Genomic DNA, 15,952 nt, shown 5'->3' with positions numbered 1-15,952 from the left:
GAGGATCTTGGCCTGTCGACAAGGACTTGTGCTACTGTGTGGCGCGCTATTAACTCTTTGGAGTGCGCGCTTCATGGTGATTAAAGCAGTTCCATGAACGCCATGACTGAGTGAATTTCGAGAGTCACAAAGGAAACGCTGGACCGCCATGGACGGCTTGTTGAGGACTATCTTACTTGTCAAAATTAGTCCAACAGAAGCGCCGTGTCGCCAGACTCTTGAAATCTCGACGGGTTTGACGGCGAGCTACTCAGCGTCTCATTGATGTGGCCCGTCTGTGCCTGAAGCTTCACAAAACTACAAGGTCCACGAAGCCCTGACTCACTCCGAACAACAACTTCAATACGAATAGGATAAGTCTGGCTGTAAAATGCCAATGGCACTGCTACATCTCTACTCAGCTCCGGGAATCCCGAGGTCATGAACGATGGCAATCCAGGGATAAGCAGGTCTGCTTTCCGACCGGTGGTAGGTGTGCGATGCTGATGGTGCTTGTAATTGGATCATAGCAATTATTGAGCGCACCGCACAATGATTTTGGCAAGTCGATGCATTTGGTGGTATGAGGGAAATGGTTTCAATGCGTTTGGAGTTCTCCAGGAATGTGAAGGTAATACGGTGGGGTCTGCTACGTATACCCAAGGAAGCCACTGTTTAGTTGCTTCAGTAATCAGAAGCCGAAATAATAATGGTTCTAAGCATATATAAATTGTGTATGTACATCAGTTCTTTTGGCAACAGGATTCATACGCCTAGATGCGAAATCATCAATTCTTGAATCAATCATCCATCAAAGCTCTCTTCAATTGTGCCTTTTGAGGTGCATGTGAGAGTGAGATATGGGCAGATATCCTTGGCCGCCTTGAGAAGTCGTGACCAGTTAATGGGCCTTTATACAGCAAGATGATTGGACTTGATATTTGAGCATTACGTGCATGGCTTCTGGTTATGGCTGGATTTACTTGGTGTCACGGAGCAACCTCAGGACGTCAGAAACGAGGTATAGACTACCAGCAATGACAAGTGGCCCTCCACTCGCGGTACTGGTCGCCCATTGCAGTGCATCATGAAGGTTGGTGCCTGAATCATGCTGCAGGGCTGGATTATGAGAAGCTGCACTGTTCAAGATGGCACTCGTCTTCATCGGCTGTACCCACGGCATGCCATCTACCGGGCCAAACTCTACAGCGGCAACATTATCACCAGAGCGTATGAGTAATTGCATGATCTCAGTCAGGCCTTTTCCCTGAGACGCAGCAAGAACCCATGTTACAGGCTTTGCCGCAGAATTGCCTCTTAAATGACGGTCAACGTACCCTGCCAGGACCTCGGCAGATTGTGGATTGTGGGCACCGTCGAGAAGGGCATGCTCCTCGCGGTCAGTGAGAGACTTGATCTGGACAAGCTGTAGTCGGCCGGGCCATGAAATATTCCTTGCAGCAGATATCAGAATATCTGAAGCATGAGCGTATTGAGGAAAGGCAGCTCGAAAAGCTTCATGAGCGACTGCGAGATTCTGTTTCTGATGTGGTTCTAGATGCTCTTGCAATGCCGCCACAACTGGACTTGACTCGGAGGTTACGACTTTAAGGCTGGCGCCGACTTCCTGGCCATGCGTTCTGAAGACATCAAGAACAGATTGAGGATTACTGGCGTCAGCCACACAAGGAACTCCGGGGCGCATTATACCGGCCTTTTGCAAGGCAATGTCGGGCAGTGTGTCACCGAGCAGGAACTGGTGATCCAGGCCGATCTTGGAGAGTACGGTCACAGTCTTGTGCTTCAGGACGTTGGTGGCATCGAGCCTCCCACCAAGGCCGACCTCAACTACACCCACCTGGACCTTTTCGGCCTCGAAGATCTCAAAGGCGGTTGCCGTGAGCAGTTCAAACTCGGTGGCATCGACCTGCCAATCCGTGTTCCGCTGCTTGACCAGGTCCTCGTAGTGGCGAAACACAGACTCCGGGACAGCCTTGTCGTTGATGGAGATGCAATCCCACCTGTCGATGAGGTGAGGCGAGGTGAACTTGGCACAGGTGATGTTGTTGGCACGCAGCATGGCCGTGAGATAGGCACATATCGAGCCTTTGCCATTTGTGCCAGCAACGTGTATGGCCTTCCACGTCTGCGGCGTGCTCTGCAGGAGCTTCTGGACCCTGGCCAGACCCAGCTCAATCATGCTGGGTAGGGGGATGTGTGGCAAATAAGCTTGGCGGTCTTATGTACGGAGGAGCCTGGACCAGTACACAGGATAGAGAAGAAAGCGTTTGTTTCGTTTATTGTTGTTTGTAGTTTATACTGTGGACCGGGGACAAATTGTGAATGTGCCCCTGCTCATGCTTGAGTCATCCAACAAGCGGCCAGAAGTGTACGGCTTGGTTTGTTTCTGTGCATCCCCCGAGCAACAGTTATCGTGGGCTGATAGCCTGTGGTTCCGCTCTAGCTCGCGAGCAGGCTGACTTGCACTTGTATCAGGTCGGCCTTGCACCATGGCTGGCCAGTCAGAAGCCTGGAACGCGCGACAGGGACCACAGAGGACGTGCCAGCCAATGGAGGGGAATGTTGTCGCCGCGAAATTGCTCCTGTTAGTGGTCCAGGCTTGGGGACTTGGATCCGAGGGGTCAATCAGTGCAATTTGGGCGAGATGAGCTTACCGAAGCTCGTACCCCGCTATCACGGACTAGCAATCGGACGCCAATTTTTTGAAACAGGGATTCCAACCTTGTATTATGTATTACTCGCGATCTCCCAGTGCCTTCCTCCCCCAAGCAAAGCTATCGGAAGTCCCCCCCAGCCAGGCTCGCGATCAAAAGAGCAATCGTCATCCCCTTGAGATTTTCCCCTTCTAACTCCTCCACAACCAAAACCAACCCCACGAACGGGCAATCCGGGTCCGTCCTTTTTTGCGACGACCGTTTGATGAGAGTAATAGTCGACCGCAGCGCATTGCGCCTCTCGACTTAATCTCCATCATCATCACCATCACAAACACTGTCGTCTTTGCAATTTGTTTTTCTCATTTCTTTCTTTCAATCGAAGCGCGCTATCAGTTCTTTTCCGTCTCTTTTTCTTCTTTCTCTCTCTCTCTCTCTCTCTATCTCTGACTCTGGTCGCATACTGTCTGTCTGTCTGCCACTTTGCAGCCCAGACACGCCATCAGACTCAACGCTAGCCTCGCCCGCCCCGTTCATTGATTGCCCACGTCGACGCCCGCACCAACCAACTGACCAAAGATGGGCCTTCCGTAAGTCGTTTCCGCCCGCGCGCCACAACGCGCGCTTCATCGATTATCGCATGTTGTCGCGTCGCATCTGTCATCAAGATCTCGAAATCTCGTTACCTCGCATTTATTTCTCATTTTGAGCATTGCGCTCCTCAAAAAATCGCTCGATGCGACACCGAACCGCATAGCAGCTTTTTGCTGGCACCATGTGCTAACTTTGTCCTACCCAAGCCTTTTCCAGGCCCCTGTCGAGTCTGACATCTCCTCCAAGCCGGCACTCAAGAACCCTGCAGACCCCGCGACTGCGCGATCACCCATCCGTCGTACTGATCGACGACGCGTTCATGAGATTCGTGCGCATCGCCTCCAATTGCTTCACGTCTTGCAGGGTAATGACATTGGCGCCTCTGACACCGCCAGCAATACGGAGCGCGACCGTGTGCCGTCTGCACCCCGATCGCGACCAGCTGAGGTCGCCAGACCGTCTGTTCGTGTGCGCCGCAATGACATCTGGAACGACCCTGCTTTCGACCACGAGTCCATAAGAGAATGGGACACGCGTTTAGCCAGCCAGCCAGGTCCGGCTGAGCGTATCAGCCCGCCGTATCCTTCCATTTCTTCTCTTCCCGATCCTCACTCATCACTATTTGCCGAGGATGGTTTACTGCGCGTGCAAGGAAACGCTTACTATGACATGGCTCGCGCGGGATCGCATCGATATGATGATCACAGTCGCTCTGTAAGCCGGGAGCGATCTGCGCCCCGCCGCTCGGTAAGAAGTCCCCTTCTGCATCATGGAAACCGAAGCTGACTTGATCAATCTAGCGTGAACCATCACAAGCTTCGGGGCGGCCACCATTCCCACCGTTTTCGTCGTTTGGCCGTCGTAGTAGTTTTGATTCCACGACTCCTGTGCATCTGAGGAGCGAAAATGGTGACAGAAGCCCAGACAGCAGCGCCTTGCGCCGAATTCTGGGGGTGTCTGTGCCTGCTTTCACACCGAGGTCACACCGGGGCTACCGCCGCTATTCCAGGCATTTGAGCGGAATTAGCGACCGAGGTCGTGGCTCTGGTAGACATCTTGATGGCTCTGGCGACCGCGACCGCGACCGTAGCTATGATCGAGACCTCGGCGGGCTTGGTGATCGGGAGCGTAGTCCAGAGGATGACAGTGCCTGGGATACTCTGCAATCTTCTATCACTCCTGATCCACATGCGCCGAGCGTTGGTTCCTCGTTTGCGTCCACGACTGTTTCTGCTGCTGCATCTCATACTACTGGAAATTCGTCCAACACGTCAATCACTAACCCGGAAGATGGCATTGAACCACCATGCGATCCAGTCGACCAGGATGCCAACAGTGATAACGAAGATGACACAGAAGCAGAATTACGAACTGAAATCCTTTACAGACAGGCGACGCCACACAGTGGACGTCGTCCCTTCATTGATGGGGTTACAGACGCGCACAACTCTGCAGACGAGGACAGCACTGATAATCTTGAGTGGTTGTCACAGATGCAAAGCATCGTTCAAGGATTGGCTGCCCGACAGGACATTCCTGACCAGTGGTGGGCTGCGGTTGGTCTCACTCGATCCATGACTTCGGAATAATGATTTCAAGAACAGCGAAGCAAAAGTTGGGGCGGCGTACAGGTTGATTTGATGGAAGTGTCATGAAGTTTTTGGTTCGGTTTCAGGCGTTACGAGAAAAGCCACGATGAAGGATGTCATCGTGGCCAAATTTAAGGCAAAACTGCCGTGATGATGGCAAGGCAAACTTGTTTGTACGATACTCTATACGCCCTCGGGCATGTCTCATTTGGAAGACATGGCGACTGTTGTGGTGTGCTCGAATTCATGGAAGCGCCACGAGTGGGCGGACGTTCTACACTTGGAGCGTTGGTTTATATGTCGAAATAATTCAAAGCTCTCTGCAATGTCTAGTCACATAGCAGATATAAATCTATGCAGTATTTTGATACTGCTTTGTTTACCCTAGTCTTATCGCAGCTTGGCCAATCGGCACGCGAAAGTCAAGATCCGATGATGTTGCCATGCTGACTTGATCAGGTCGGTTATAAAGAAAGGCTGCAACCCAGCTGCTTATTATTGCACTTGGATCAGTCTGAATGATTGTAGGTAACCATTTAAGGGTCCTTGGTACGTGACACTGCTGAAGCTTATGGCTTGCTTGTCAGCTACTTCAAGGGACCTCGTACCTGGACCGTCCAAGCTGGGGTACCTTACCTTAGTGAACTTGGCTTACCTGTGGCTACCAGACTGTAGGTAGGTGTGGTCTCAGGCACAGATCAGATAGGTGCGTACCTCGCCGCGCAGTGCCGCTACACGTACAACCAGCAGCACTGCTTCTAGCGCATGCATTAAATTGAGGGCATGATCTACAGTTACTGTAGTGGTGTTTTGCTTGTTGCTTTTATGTGATCACCAAAGAGGATCCCAAAGGCTGTTGCACATGGAGACCCGAAGCAGGATCTAGATCCATGGGGCCGCCATTAGCAATCGGATCTCCAACGCGGCCGCTATTTGTATTCCTATGATCAAGGAACTGGCCATGCGAGCCCCGCGATTGGCACATGCATCAGCTATGGTATTACCTGGGATATGAAACAAATTGGTTGACAAGCGAAAGACAAGTGAAAGTGCCTGAAAGGCTTTGGCGGCGTTAATGCCCGCCTGCATGGGCTTGTTTGTGCTTTAGGTGCATGTTTAATTGTACCCACGGTAGCCACGGTTGCATGAATTGGGGTGACGGTTTCGCGGCACACTGCCCTTATTTATTTTTTAGTCGTTCCCTGATTTTCTTCAATCTTTTGGATCAAGGGAATGAGATGGGGAGAGAGTAGAGCGCAGAGAATATCCATTCATCCTCAACTTTTACATTCGCTTGAACCTTTTTTACTTCCTTGACGCCCGAACAGTCTCTTGGGTTATATCGAGGTAATCAATCGTTTCGCTGAAGGGATATTGCCTGGAGCCGGCACCTACAACGCCCAAAACTCCCCCACATTAGCTGCCAATTGTATGTATCGTTGTTCGCCAAAGGGCACCGCCAGGCACCTGCACCCCAGCTAGGCGCAGTCCGCGAGCCCAAAGCAATCAAACGGCCGCCCCGAACGTTCGTCACCTTGGGCGTTAGGAAGGAAGTGGAAAAGAGAGAGAGAGAGAGAGAGAGAGAGAGAGAGAGAAGTGAGCAAAACATTGCAGCCTTGCGAAAATACCACGTGCTGCTGTCGCCCAACCTACTCATGTGAGAGACGTCGAAAGAACCCGTGAAGAGGCACCGGAGGCCCGCAGAAGCAGCAGAAGAAGGAACAGAAGCAGAGAAGACGGACCAGGTTGAAACGAGAAAACAAATGATCCAGATTTCAACATCGAGCGCCCGTGCCTCGTCCCCCACACGCCCAGATACGATCTCGTAACGCGATTGGGGGCAAAACGTCAATACACAAAAAAAGACCCCCCCGGCTGGAAGGCGCTGGCACCGAATACAAATACGTACGTGGCTGTGAGCTGCCCACGAACCACCACCGGCCATGGCGCCCACCTCGGGCCACTCCTCGAACCACTCGACGTCGTCCAACGGAAGCAAGCAGGCTGTTGCAGCCGCCAGGCACGAACGAACGCCCGGGACGCCGAGAAAGGATAGCAGTAGTGGACGCGAGAGGGCGCTGCAGGATCCGGGCCTCAAAGACTACGTATGTGTTGTTCTCGGACGCAACAAGGAGGGAGGCGGCACCGAGACGGTCCCCTCCTCATACTGTCTCAGCAGGACACTTCGCTAATGTTGAGAATCTCGTATACAGCGTTTGGGAGAACCGCTGGGCAAGGGCGCCTTTGGAGCCGTCTACAAGGCAATTCACTGGGGAACTGGTGAAGCCGTCGCTGTCAAGCAAATCAAACTAGTGAACTTGCCCAAGAGCGAGCTGCGGATGATAGAGGTGCGCCGGCCAATGGCGAATGAGAAGCAACATTGTAAATCAGGATACTGACTTGGGGATAGGCTGAGATCGACTTGTTAAAGAACCTCCACGTATTTATACTCTGCATCACTTTTCGACGCCGAGAAATGGTGGGCTAACTGTGACTTTAGCATGACAACATCGTCAAATATATCGGCTTTGTCAAATCCACTGACTGCTTGAATATTATCCTCGAGTATGCCACTAGATCGAGGCTTGTTCATGATATCTGCTTACACGAGATAGATACTGCGAAAATGGATCTTTACATTCGATCTGCAAGTTGTACGGAAAATTCCCTGAGAACCTTGTGGGAATATATATGACTCAGGTCTTACAAGGCCTGCAATACTTGCACGACCAAGGTGTTATACATCGGGATATCAAAGGCGCCAATATCCTCACGACCAAGGATGGCAAAGTCAAGTTGGCAGATTTTGGTGTGTCGACGAGCACTCTCTCAGGGCCCGACAAGGAACATCAAGTAGTCGGAACTCCGTATTGGATGGCCCCAGAAATCATTGAATTGTCCGGTGCCACACCGGCCTCGGATATCTGGAGTCTGGGTTGTACCGTCATCGAGCTACTTCAAGGCAAGCCGCCATATCACCACTTACAGGCAATGCCCGCTCTGTTTGCTATAGTCAACGATGACCATCCTCCGCTGCCGGAAGGCGTTTCTTCGGTACGTAACACTTGCCGAATCCCATCAGCATAGAGCATGTTGGTACTTACTTTGAGACAGGCTGCTCGTGACTTTTTGATCCAGTGTTTCCAAAAAGATCCAAATCTTCGAGTAAGTGCAAAGAAGTTACTCAAACACAATTGGATTGTGGGTTGCCGCCGGAGTGACGCTCCTGTGGCCAAGGCACCTGGAAACTTCAGCCAGGCTGTTGAGGAGGTCAAACAATGGAACAAGGCACTGGACTCGGACTCACATTCCCATTTGCGTGCTTCAACGGGATCGAATCCCACCGAAGCTTTGCACCCTCGCTTAGGGCCTCGCTTTGCTGTACCAGAGCAGACAACGCGGCTCTCTACGCCTGCCAAAGGAATTCTGTCGTTGGCAAAACCGAGACCAATAGCGGAGGAATATCTTGCTCCTGAGCTTGACGGTAGGTTGACCACTGTTTGGGTCGGCTCTTGTTATCTGATCGAGCTGCTGTTCTTCGCGATCAGCACATACTGACCAGCGTGCAGATGATGATAACTGGGATAACGATTTCGTCACAGCCATTTCTCCTACTGCATTGCAACTTCCTCACATTAAGCCTCAGGATCATTTTGGGGGCTTACTCTCGACGGACAGAATCAAGCAATTCGCCACCAGCACTTCTTCGCGGGAAACCTCGGGCAATTGGGACGATTCAAATGTTGGCGAGATGATGACCATGAGAAAGAATAGCGTTCAGGAAGAGGACCCACAGGAGAAGACAATTCGACCACATTGGAAAATGCCCCCAAAGCCGCGAAAGTATTCCGAACCTGAGCCACAACCAAGGAGGAAATCATCGTCCACGCCCAGGAGGCGGCCTGCTACAAGCCATCAGAGACCAAAATCACAGGGCAAAGGACTGGAGGCCAAGTTCGAATTGCCATCGAGGCCGAATGCTCTTGCGTTTAGGGAACACTCCATTGAAGATTATTCCGACGTCTTTGGCAACGACGAACACGACCAATTCGTCTTTAATCAGAGGGTTGGTCAGATGAAGAAGGTTTGTATCTTCAGCCATCTTATGCCATGCAATATACTAATTGATACAGCCTGAATCCCCTCAGCTATTCCATCCTTCTGACCTCAAGAGCCTGCCACGGTCAACTTATACACCCCCTGGCGGAAGTCTTCGAAGACAGGCTGCCTCCCGGCCGTCGGTGCTTCCGGATCGACAGTTGCAAGGAACAAGTTCCAACATTGAAATCCAGCGATTTGCTGAAGATGAGGACGATGAAGACTTTTCAGACATGTTCGGGCCTACTGATAAAATTGTCGAAAAGCCCGAGAGTGACCGCGCCTCCGAAGCGGGCGGCTTGATGGTTCTTTCCAAGCTGTCTAATAACTCATGGCTGGGGGATGAGGAAGATGAAGACGACCCCTTTGCATCTATGGATCCCGGTTGGGACGAGATGGATTTTGAAGCAAACGTTGCCCGTGATCGGCATGCAAGACTTACCGAAAAGACCGAAGAGTTGGTCCGCTCCATCAAGACTATTGATGGAGAGGATAGATTGTCGGAGTTGTCGGAAGATTTGGTATGCTTCCCCTTTCGCAAAATGCCATGTCTCGAACATATTGCTAACAAGAATTCAAGTTGACGCTGTTATGGGAAAATGCCGAGGTCAAAGACCTGATTATCAGCGCCCATGGTCTTCTTCCAATTCTCGAATTGCTGGAACCGTGTACGATCAAGAGTCAGCAGCATATGATCCTGCAACTCTTGAAGGTGGTCAACACGGTAGGTTATGTCATTATAATATGGCCAGGTCACGATGCTTACTTTATCAAAGATTATCTTGGATGATGTCGAGCTTCAAGAGAACCTCTGTTTCGTCGGCGGAATCCCTATCATAACCAAATTTGCGGCAAGGCAATACTCGAACGAAATTCGGCTGGAGGCGGCTGCCTTTGTTCGCCAGATGTACACGACATCCACACTGACATTGCAAATGTTTGTCAGTGCTGGTGGTCTCAATGTTTTGGTCGAATTCCTCGACGAAGACTATGATGGCGCCCGTGACCTTGTCCTTATTGGCGTCAATGGTATCTGGAATGTATTTGAACTTCAGGGACCTACGCCTAAGAATGATTTTTGTCGGATTTTTGCCAGGAACAAGATTCTCGACCCATTGGCACTGGTACTACACAGGGTCTTGGACGAAGACGATGGAGATGAGCTAAAGGAGCTCGTTGAGGGCCGGATAGTGAATATCTTTTACCTGTTCTCGCAGGCTGAGAATTACGTAAAGGAGATGGTTGCAAACCGGCAGGTGCTCAAGAGTAAGTACAACTCGTTTTCATATGCTGTTACTACAGTACTGACACCTGCTTGATTAGGCGTTCTGAGAGATCTTCGAAGGATGACTCCGGCGCATCAAATCACCATGCTCAAATTCATCAAGAACTTGTCAATGTTGTCAACTACCCTTGACGCTCTCCACTCGGCCGACGCCATTGATGCACTCATTGACATCCTCGGCTTGAGCATGAAGAAGGGCCACCCACACTTTCGCGAAATCTGCAACCAAGTTCTCAACACCATGTTCAACCTCTGTCGTCTGAACAAGGACCGCCAAGAAGATGCCGCCGTCAACGGTATCATCCCATTGCTCATGAAGATTATGAAAACCGAGCGACCACCCAAGGAATTTGCGCTACCGATCCTCTGCGACATGGCGCATTCCGGCAGCAAGGGCAGGCGCTTTCTTTGGCAGAACAAGGGTCTGGACCTATATGTGTCTCTTCTTGCAGACCAGTATTGGCAGGCCACCGCCCTTGATGCCATTTTTGTGTGGTAAGTTTTGTATCTCCCCGAGCTCCTCTATGATAGAAAAGTATTGACAAGTCGCAGGCTTCAAGATGAGACTGCTCGGGTTGAAGACCATCTTATCAACGGCAACTTTACCGACGCCATTGTAGCTTGCTTCAATACCCATAAAGTCAATGCCTTTGATCCCAACCTTGTCGAGCCGCTTCTCAAATTGCTTCGTCTCAGTCCCTCCTTATCATCGTCACTGGCGAGGCCTGAGATGTTCTCGGGGATAGGACAAAAGCTAAACCACAAGAAGGCTGTGGTTCGACTAAACCTTCTCCGTCTTGTACGGAACATATTAGATGCCCGCGATACGGGATATCTCGATGGCCTACGGGACAGACACCTCCGATCACTGCTGGATGCAATTCAAATTCTTGCAGACAAGGACTCTGCGGTGCTAGTCCGGAACCTGGCTTCCGAATTAGTCAAGTCGCACATCAACGGTGAGCCAGATAGTGGCTTGCAACCACCACTTTCAATGCTGGCGCCGTCTTCGTCGTCTGGGCACAGCCGCCCTCGTTCGAGCGGCAGACGGATATATACACCCCCGTCTCATCATAGTTCCCAGTCAACACCTATGACGCCAACATCATCCCATCGGTCGTCACAGGCTGCTTATATCGAGGTCGCCGCATCTCCTAGGCGTAGGACAGCAGTCCCACAAGATCTCGAAACTACTGGATATAGACCACGCAGCCGTGATGGAGGTGGCTTCCCCATATCGGCTTTGCCACGTCGTGTCAGCACAGATCAAGGCGTCACCGCCGTTAATGCTGCGGGGGCAGTGACTAAGAGCAGGCTTCCAAGAAACTCCATAATCCATGCCTATCAGAATGGGAGCGAATCATCTTCTGCAAGGAGCAGAAGTGTACATCGTAACAGAGAAGATACTACTGGTGCAAGGTACGCGCAACATACACCAACAGGACATGGTGGCCAAGGGCATACTCGTGAGGGCTCTGGGGATGGGAAAACCAGACGAAGGCCAAGTGAAGCAAACGTAAGGAGATTCGCGTGAATCGTGGACTGGTTTCTTGGCAAGGGCACATGAAGCACGTCCGTGGATGGGACGTGATTCGCCCATAGATCAGGAGATAACCAGGTAATGCATCGATTCTCATGAAGGCCGCAATTGGCGAGGCGGAAATAACCAGGATGGTATATGTATATATCTCTCGGGTTTGGTGAAAAACAATGGACAGTTATCGAGCTTTAACTTGATCAACATTCCGATAGCTTCTTTCCAGCGCCAACCAGTTGTGCATCTATTGCAAAAGAGCGCTGGAAATGTCAATACACAACAACAGCAATGAAGGATATTTGTTATAGTCAATCTTGCTAGCGAGTCATGAAAAACGCACAATTGATTTCATACTTATTCACTTGGGTTTTAATTGGCGTGGGACGAGTGATTGCATGCAGTGTCCCTCTGTTTCCCACATAAATAGTTTGCACGAAGAAATAGGCTCGAAGTCTATAAACAGTCATGACGCCCTACCAAGGCCCGTTCCTGACTACTGGCTTGTCTGACAGCTAGACAGGCGATGAACAATATCGTGACGTCGATTGGCCCGCCTCATCCGCCTACTTTAATTTATAAGATGTTGGACAAATTTTCCATGCACCGGTGATTGTCAAGCTTGAAATTGCCAGTAACAACTAGCGATGGTTACACAATGATATCAAGAAAACCTGGAACACGGATACAACCATGAACTCGGCACAGAATAAAGTCATGCCTCCCGATGAAGTGGCCGGTCGAGCTCCGGCAGCAACAGCAGCAGGAGGGGCCCATGAGGACGACAGCAACAATGGCAGCAACACCAGCACCAGCAGCACCAGTTATTCCAGTACAGCCAGAGATGACGCTACCACTACTCGCGCCACTTCTTCAGCGGCTGGTGGTAGCAGCACATCATCATCTTCCTCTTCTGATGACGGCTCGTCGTCATCGTCGTCATCCCCCACATATCCGAGCGCCTCGACGGCCGCCGAGGCGAGGCTGATTGAACGCCATCGCCATGCCAATGGGTACACATCGCGGCGCGTGTCTGTTCGGGAGCGCGTTTCGCACTTCACTTGGGCTTGGTTTGAGTGCACCATGTCTACCGGTGCCGGTAAGTGTGAGATCTTGGGAAAGAAAAAAAGAAAGACATTTGTATGAATATTAATCTTGTTATAGTGGCTACATTACTGGGCCAGCAGCCTCATACTTTTCCCGGTCTTCAAACCATTGGCACCGTCTTCTTCATTCTCGATCTGGTCCTGTTTGTTGCATTCACCTGCCTCATCACTGCGCGCTTTGTCATGCACCCGGGCGCACTGCGATTGAGTCTTCATCATCCGCACGAGGTCTGTCATCTCGCCTTATGCTCCCCCTTTTGCTATCAATTGATGCTTCTTTCGCGCTGAATAGTACATGCTATCTGAGCTTCAGAAGCGAGTTCGTTGTATGCCTTCCCGAATAGTCAAGCTGAGTCTCATCTAGTCCTTTTACTTTGGTACTTTCTGGATATCCATCGCCCTGATCATATACGGTACCCAGGAGTATGGCGTACCCAATGCGGGTCCTTGGCTTGTCCGGGCGCTGGAGATTTTGTTCTGGTAAGTGTCATGCGAGGACTTATTTCATCTCTTGATCAAAGGAGGCTCGTCCAATCATCTGACGGATTTCCAAATAGGTGCGAGGCGGCTGGGGCGTTGCTCGTCGTCATCTTCCAGTACCACATTATTTTCGATGAAGAGGAGCTTCCCGTCAAGGATGCAATGCCTACCTGGCTCCTCCCGGCCTACCCTTTTCTCGTCTTGGGCCCTCTTGCCGCTGTTCTCGAGTCTTCTCAGCCGCTGCCCTCGGCCACGTCTGTATTCATTGGCGGGCTGGTGTTTGAGGGACTCGGCTGGAGTGTTGCTTTCATCATGGTAAGTATGAGCCGTGGATCAAATAAAAAAGACAACAGCGGAAAGCGGCGACAACTCACCATGGAGTAGTACACGGTATACTTTACACGACTTATAAATAGCAAGCTGCCCACTGAAAGTAAGAGGCCAGGAATGTTTGTGGCCGTCGGCCCAGCAGGTAAGAGGATCATCATCTCCCACCATACTCGAAAAGCATAATTCTTACACAAGTCATACCTAGGCTACACCTCGAGCACACTGGCAGCCTTGGGCATGCAGGCTCCGAGGGTGATTCCGGCCGACTATCTAGGTCTATCAGTACCGACTGGCGAGCTGTGGAAGGCCATGGCCGTGCCGGCCGCCATGTTTGTGTGGCTGGTGGGCTTCTGGTTCTTTGCGCTGGCCGTGGTGTCGTGTCTCCGGGGTGCGCGGCGAATGTACTTTACCCTCAGCTGGTGGGCGTTTGTCTTTCCCAATGCCGGCCTCACCCTGGGCGCCATCATGATTGCCAATGCCATTAATTCGCCAGGCATCAAGTGGCTATGCAGTGCCGTCAGCGCCCTCATCGTCGCTGTCTGGCTTGGGGTGGCTGCCATGAATATCCGTGCCGTGTGGAAGCGACAGGTCCTATGGCCCGGCGCCGACGAGGATATGGAGGATTTAGAGGGCAGACTGGCTCATGATAAAGCGAGACATGATTGATGGAAAATGATTTGACGATTGACGAGGTCATGGCTGAAATGCATGGGCGTTCAAAAAGTTTGACGATAAGATAGACAACTCAAGAGCTTGTCATTCTCCAATATTCCGAAGACATGTTGTTTGATATTCCTATACTAACGACTGAACCAAAATGTAGTAACTTATTTGCTGCCCATGCTTTTGTGTAACCATGACCCTCCCTGAAATACCTACATTAACCCTTGAAAGACTTAAAATCGTCCGCCAGCGTGTCTCACACTGACACCTGGCTGCTAATGTAGGTACGATATGAGCCATTTGAACCCCTGGGCCCACTATGAGATAACCCCTCCAGAACCCCACCTATAACTATAGAAAACCCCTCCAATGCCAAGCCGGGAAGCCGAGGAATTACATTCACCTATCTACGTACTCTATTGCTTCTTGTCACCGTTTCGTCTTTGAACAAGTCTGCTTGCTGTATGTCACTTTGCATTTCAGCAATTCCATTCCTTTCGCAAATAGTCGGTCCTAGAAGAACATAATATGGCTACACCGAACCCGCTGGCCTCGGCCGACCCCGCGCCGAGCATCTCCAAGACCTCGCTCGCCATCACCAGCCTTCACGTCGACATCTACGGGCTCGCCGAGCTTGCGCCGGGCGCCGCCTCGGTCTCGTGTCTGTGGCTACACCACCCACGGCTGCGCGCCAAGGAAGACATGTCGACGATTGCCTCGCTGGCCATTGACGCCTGGAACCGCCAGCCAGGCGCGGCCTCGCGCGGCCTCATTGCCGCCGCCTGGGACCAGCGCAACCACGGCACCCGGCTCGTCTCGGAGATTGCCAACCACTCTTGGCGCCAGGGCAACAAGAACCACGCCCAGGACATGTTTGGAGTCATTTCGGGCATGGTGATTGACAATGGCCTGCTCATTGACTCTCTCGAGGGCTACATCTTTGGCAACGGCGAGCACAATGGCGCGGGGAGCGGCCCGCGGTCCGTCGACCAGCACCTCGCCCTCGGCGTCAGCCTCGGCGGCCACAGTGTCTGGCAGGCCATGTTTGCCGAGCCGCGCATCACGGCCGGCGTCGCCGTGATTGGATGCCCCGACTATGCCGCGCTGATTTCGGATCGTGCGAGAAAGTCCAAGCTGCAGACCTTTTCGGCGGCCGACGCCGGCGCTTCCTTCTTGGGCAGCGCCGACTTCCCGGCCGCTCTCGTCGGGGCTGTCGCCAAATACGACCCAAAGGGCATCCTGTTTGGAACGGGCGCCATCAGCTACCCTGCGCCCGAGCCCGAGCAGTCGCGGCTGCGACCTGTCCTCGACGCGCGCATCCGGGGCAAAAAGTTCCAGGTTCTGTCGGGCGGACAGGACAAACTGGTACCCTACGCCAAGTCGGAGCCGTTTCTGGACTTTTTCAAGAGTGCCGCGACGACTTGGTACAAGGGTGGGGATATCAGCGTCGAGGACAATGTCTACCCAGACGCGGGCCACGAGTTCAGTCCCCCGATGATGAAGGATGCCGTGCGATTCATTGTAGATGCGGTTGCGGGAGCCGGCAAGGGACAAGTTGCAGCTGCCAAGATTTGATTGCACCTAATATGAAGATATGAAAGTGATCTGATACACTATCC

The 15,952-nt window shown here is 51.8% G+C and overlaps 5 protein-coding genes across 5 annotated transcripts; 4 read left to right on the top strand and 1 right to left on the bottom strand.

Annotated features, from left to right (window-relative positions):
- Nucleotides 1–958: 958 nt before the first annotated feature.
- On the bottom strand, nt 959–2,179 carry PFICI_13397 (uncharacterized protein; the record flags this gene model as incomplete). Its single annotated transcript, XM_007841978.1, has 1 exon — nt 959–2,179. One exon carries the CDS (start codon nt 2,177–2,179, stop codon nt 959–961), a length of 1,221 nt encoding a protein of 406 aa, XP_007840169.1.
- Nucleotides 2,180–3,233: 1,054 nt separating this feature from the next.
- PFICI_13396 (uncharacterized protein) lies at nt 3,234–4,837 on the top strand (the record flags this gene model as incomplete). Its single annotated transcript, XM_007841977.1, has 3 exons — nt 3,234–3,244; nt 3,455–3,995; nt 4,049–4,837. 3 exons carry the CDS (start codon nt 3,234–3,236, stop codon nt 4,835–4,837), a joined length of 1,341 nt encoding a protein of 446 aa, XP_007840168.1.
- A 1,943-nt stretch (nt 4,838–6,780) lies between these two features.
- Nucleotides 6,781–11,740, top strand: PFICI_13395 (uncharacterized protein; the record flags this gene model as incomplete). The annotated part of the gene is made up of 13 exons (XM_007841976.1): nt 6,781–6,942; nt 7,051–7,185; nt 7,248–7,277; nt 7,338–7,402; nt 7,453–7,891; nt 7,952–8,321; nt 8,407–8,921; nt 8,971–9,456; nt 9,516–9,659; nt 9,712–10,201; nt 10,259–10,715; nt 10,773–11,604; nt 11,663–11,740. 13 exons carry the CDS (start codon nt 6,781–6,783, stop codon nt 11,738–11,740), a joined length of 4,203 nt encoding a protein of 1,400 aa, XP_007840167.1.
- Nucleotides 11,741–12,447: 707 nt separating this feature from the next.
- On the top strand, nt 12,448–14,336 carry PFICI_13394 (uncharacterized protein; the record flags this gene model as incomplete). The annotated part of the gene is made up of 6 exons (XM_007841975.1): nt 12,448–12,853; nt 12,919–13,088; nt 13,225–13,340; nt 13,418–13,655; nt 13,725–13,812; nt 13,876–14,336. 6 exons carry the CDS (start codon nt 12,448–12,450, stop codon nt 14,334–14,336), a joined length of 1,479 nt encoding a protein of 492 aa, XP_007840166.1.
- A 525-nt stretch (nt 14,337–14,861) lies between these two features.
- PFICI_13393 (uncharacterized protein) lies at nt 14,862–15,908 on the top strand (the record flags this gene model as incomplete). The annotated part of the gene is made up of 1 exon (XM_007841974.1): nt 14,862–15,908. The coding sequence occupies one exon, from the start codon at nt 14,862–14,864 to the stop codon at nt 15,906–15,908; it is 1,047 nt and encodes a 348-aa protein (XP_007840165.1).
- Nucleotides 15,909–15,952: the final 44 nt, after the last annotated feature.

Source organism: Pestalotiopsis fici (assembly GCF_000516985.1).
Source record: "Pestalotiopsis fici W106-1 unplaced genomic scaffold PFICI_Scf_11, whole genome shotgun sequence".
Taxonomy (NCBI): Eukaryota; Fungi; Ascomycota; class Sordariomycetes; order Amphisphaeriales; family Sporocadaceae; genus Pestalotiopsis; species Pestalotiopsis fici.
Note: the sequence above shows the minus strand (reverse complement) of the source record. Positions and strands in the feature narration are given on the sequence as shown.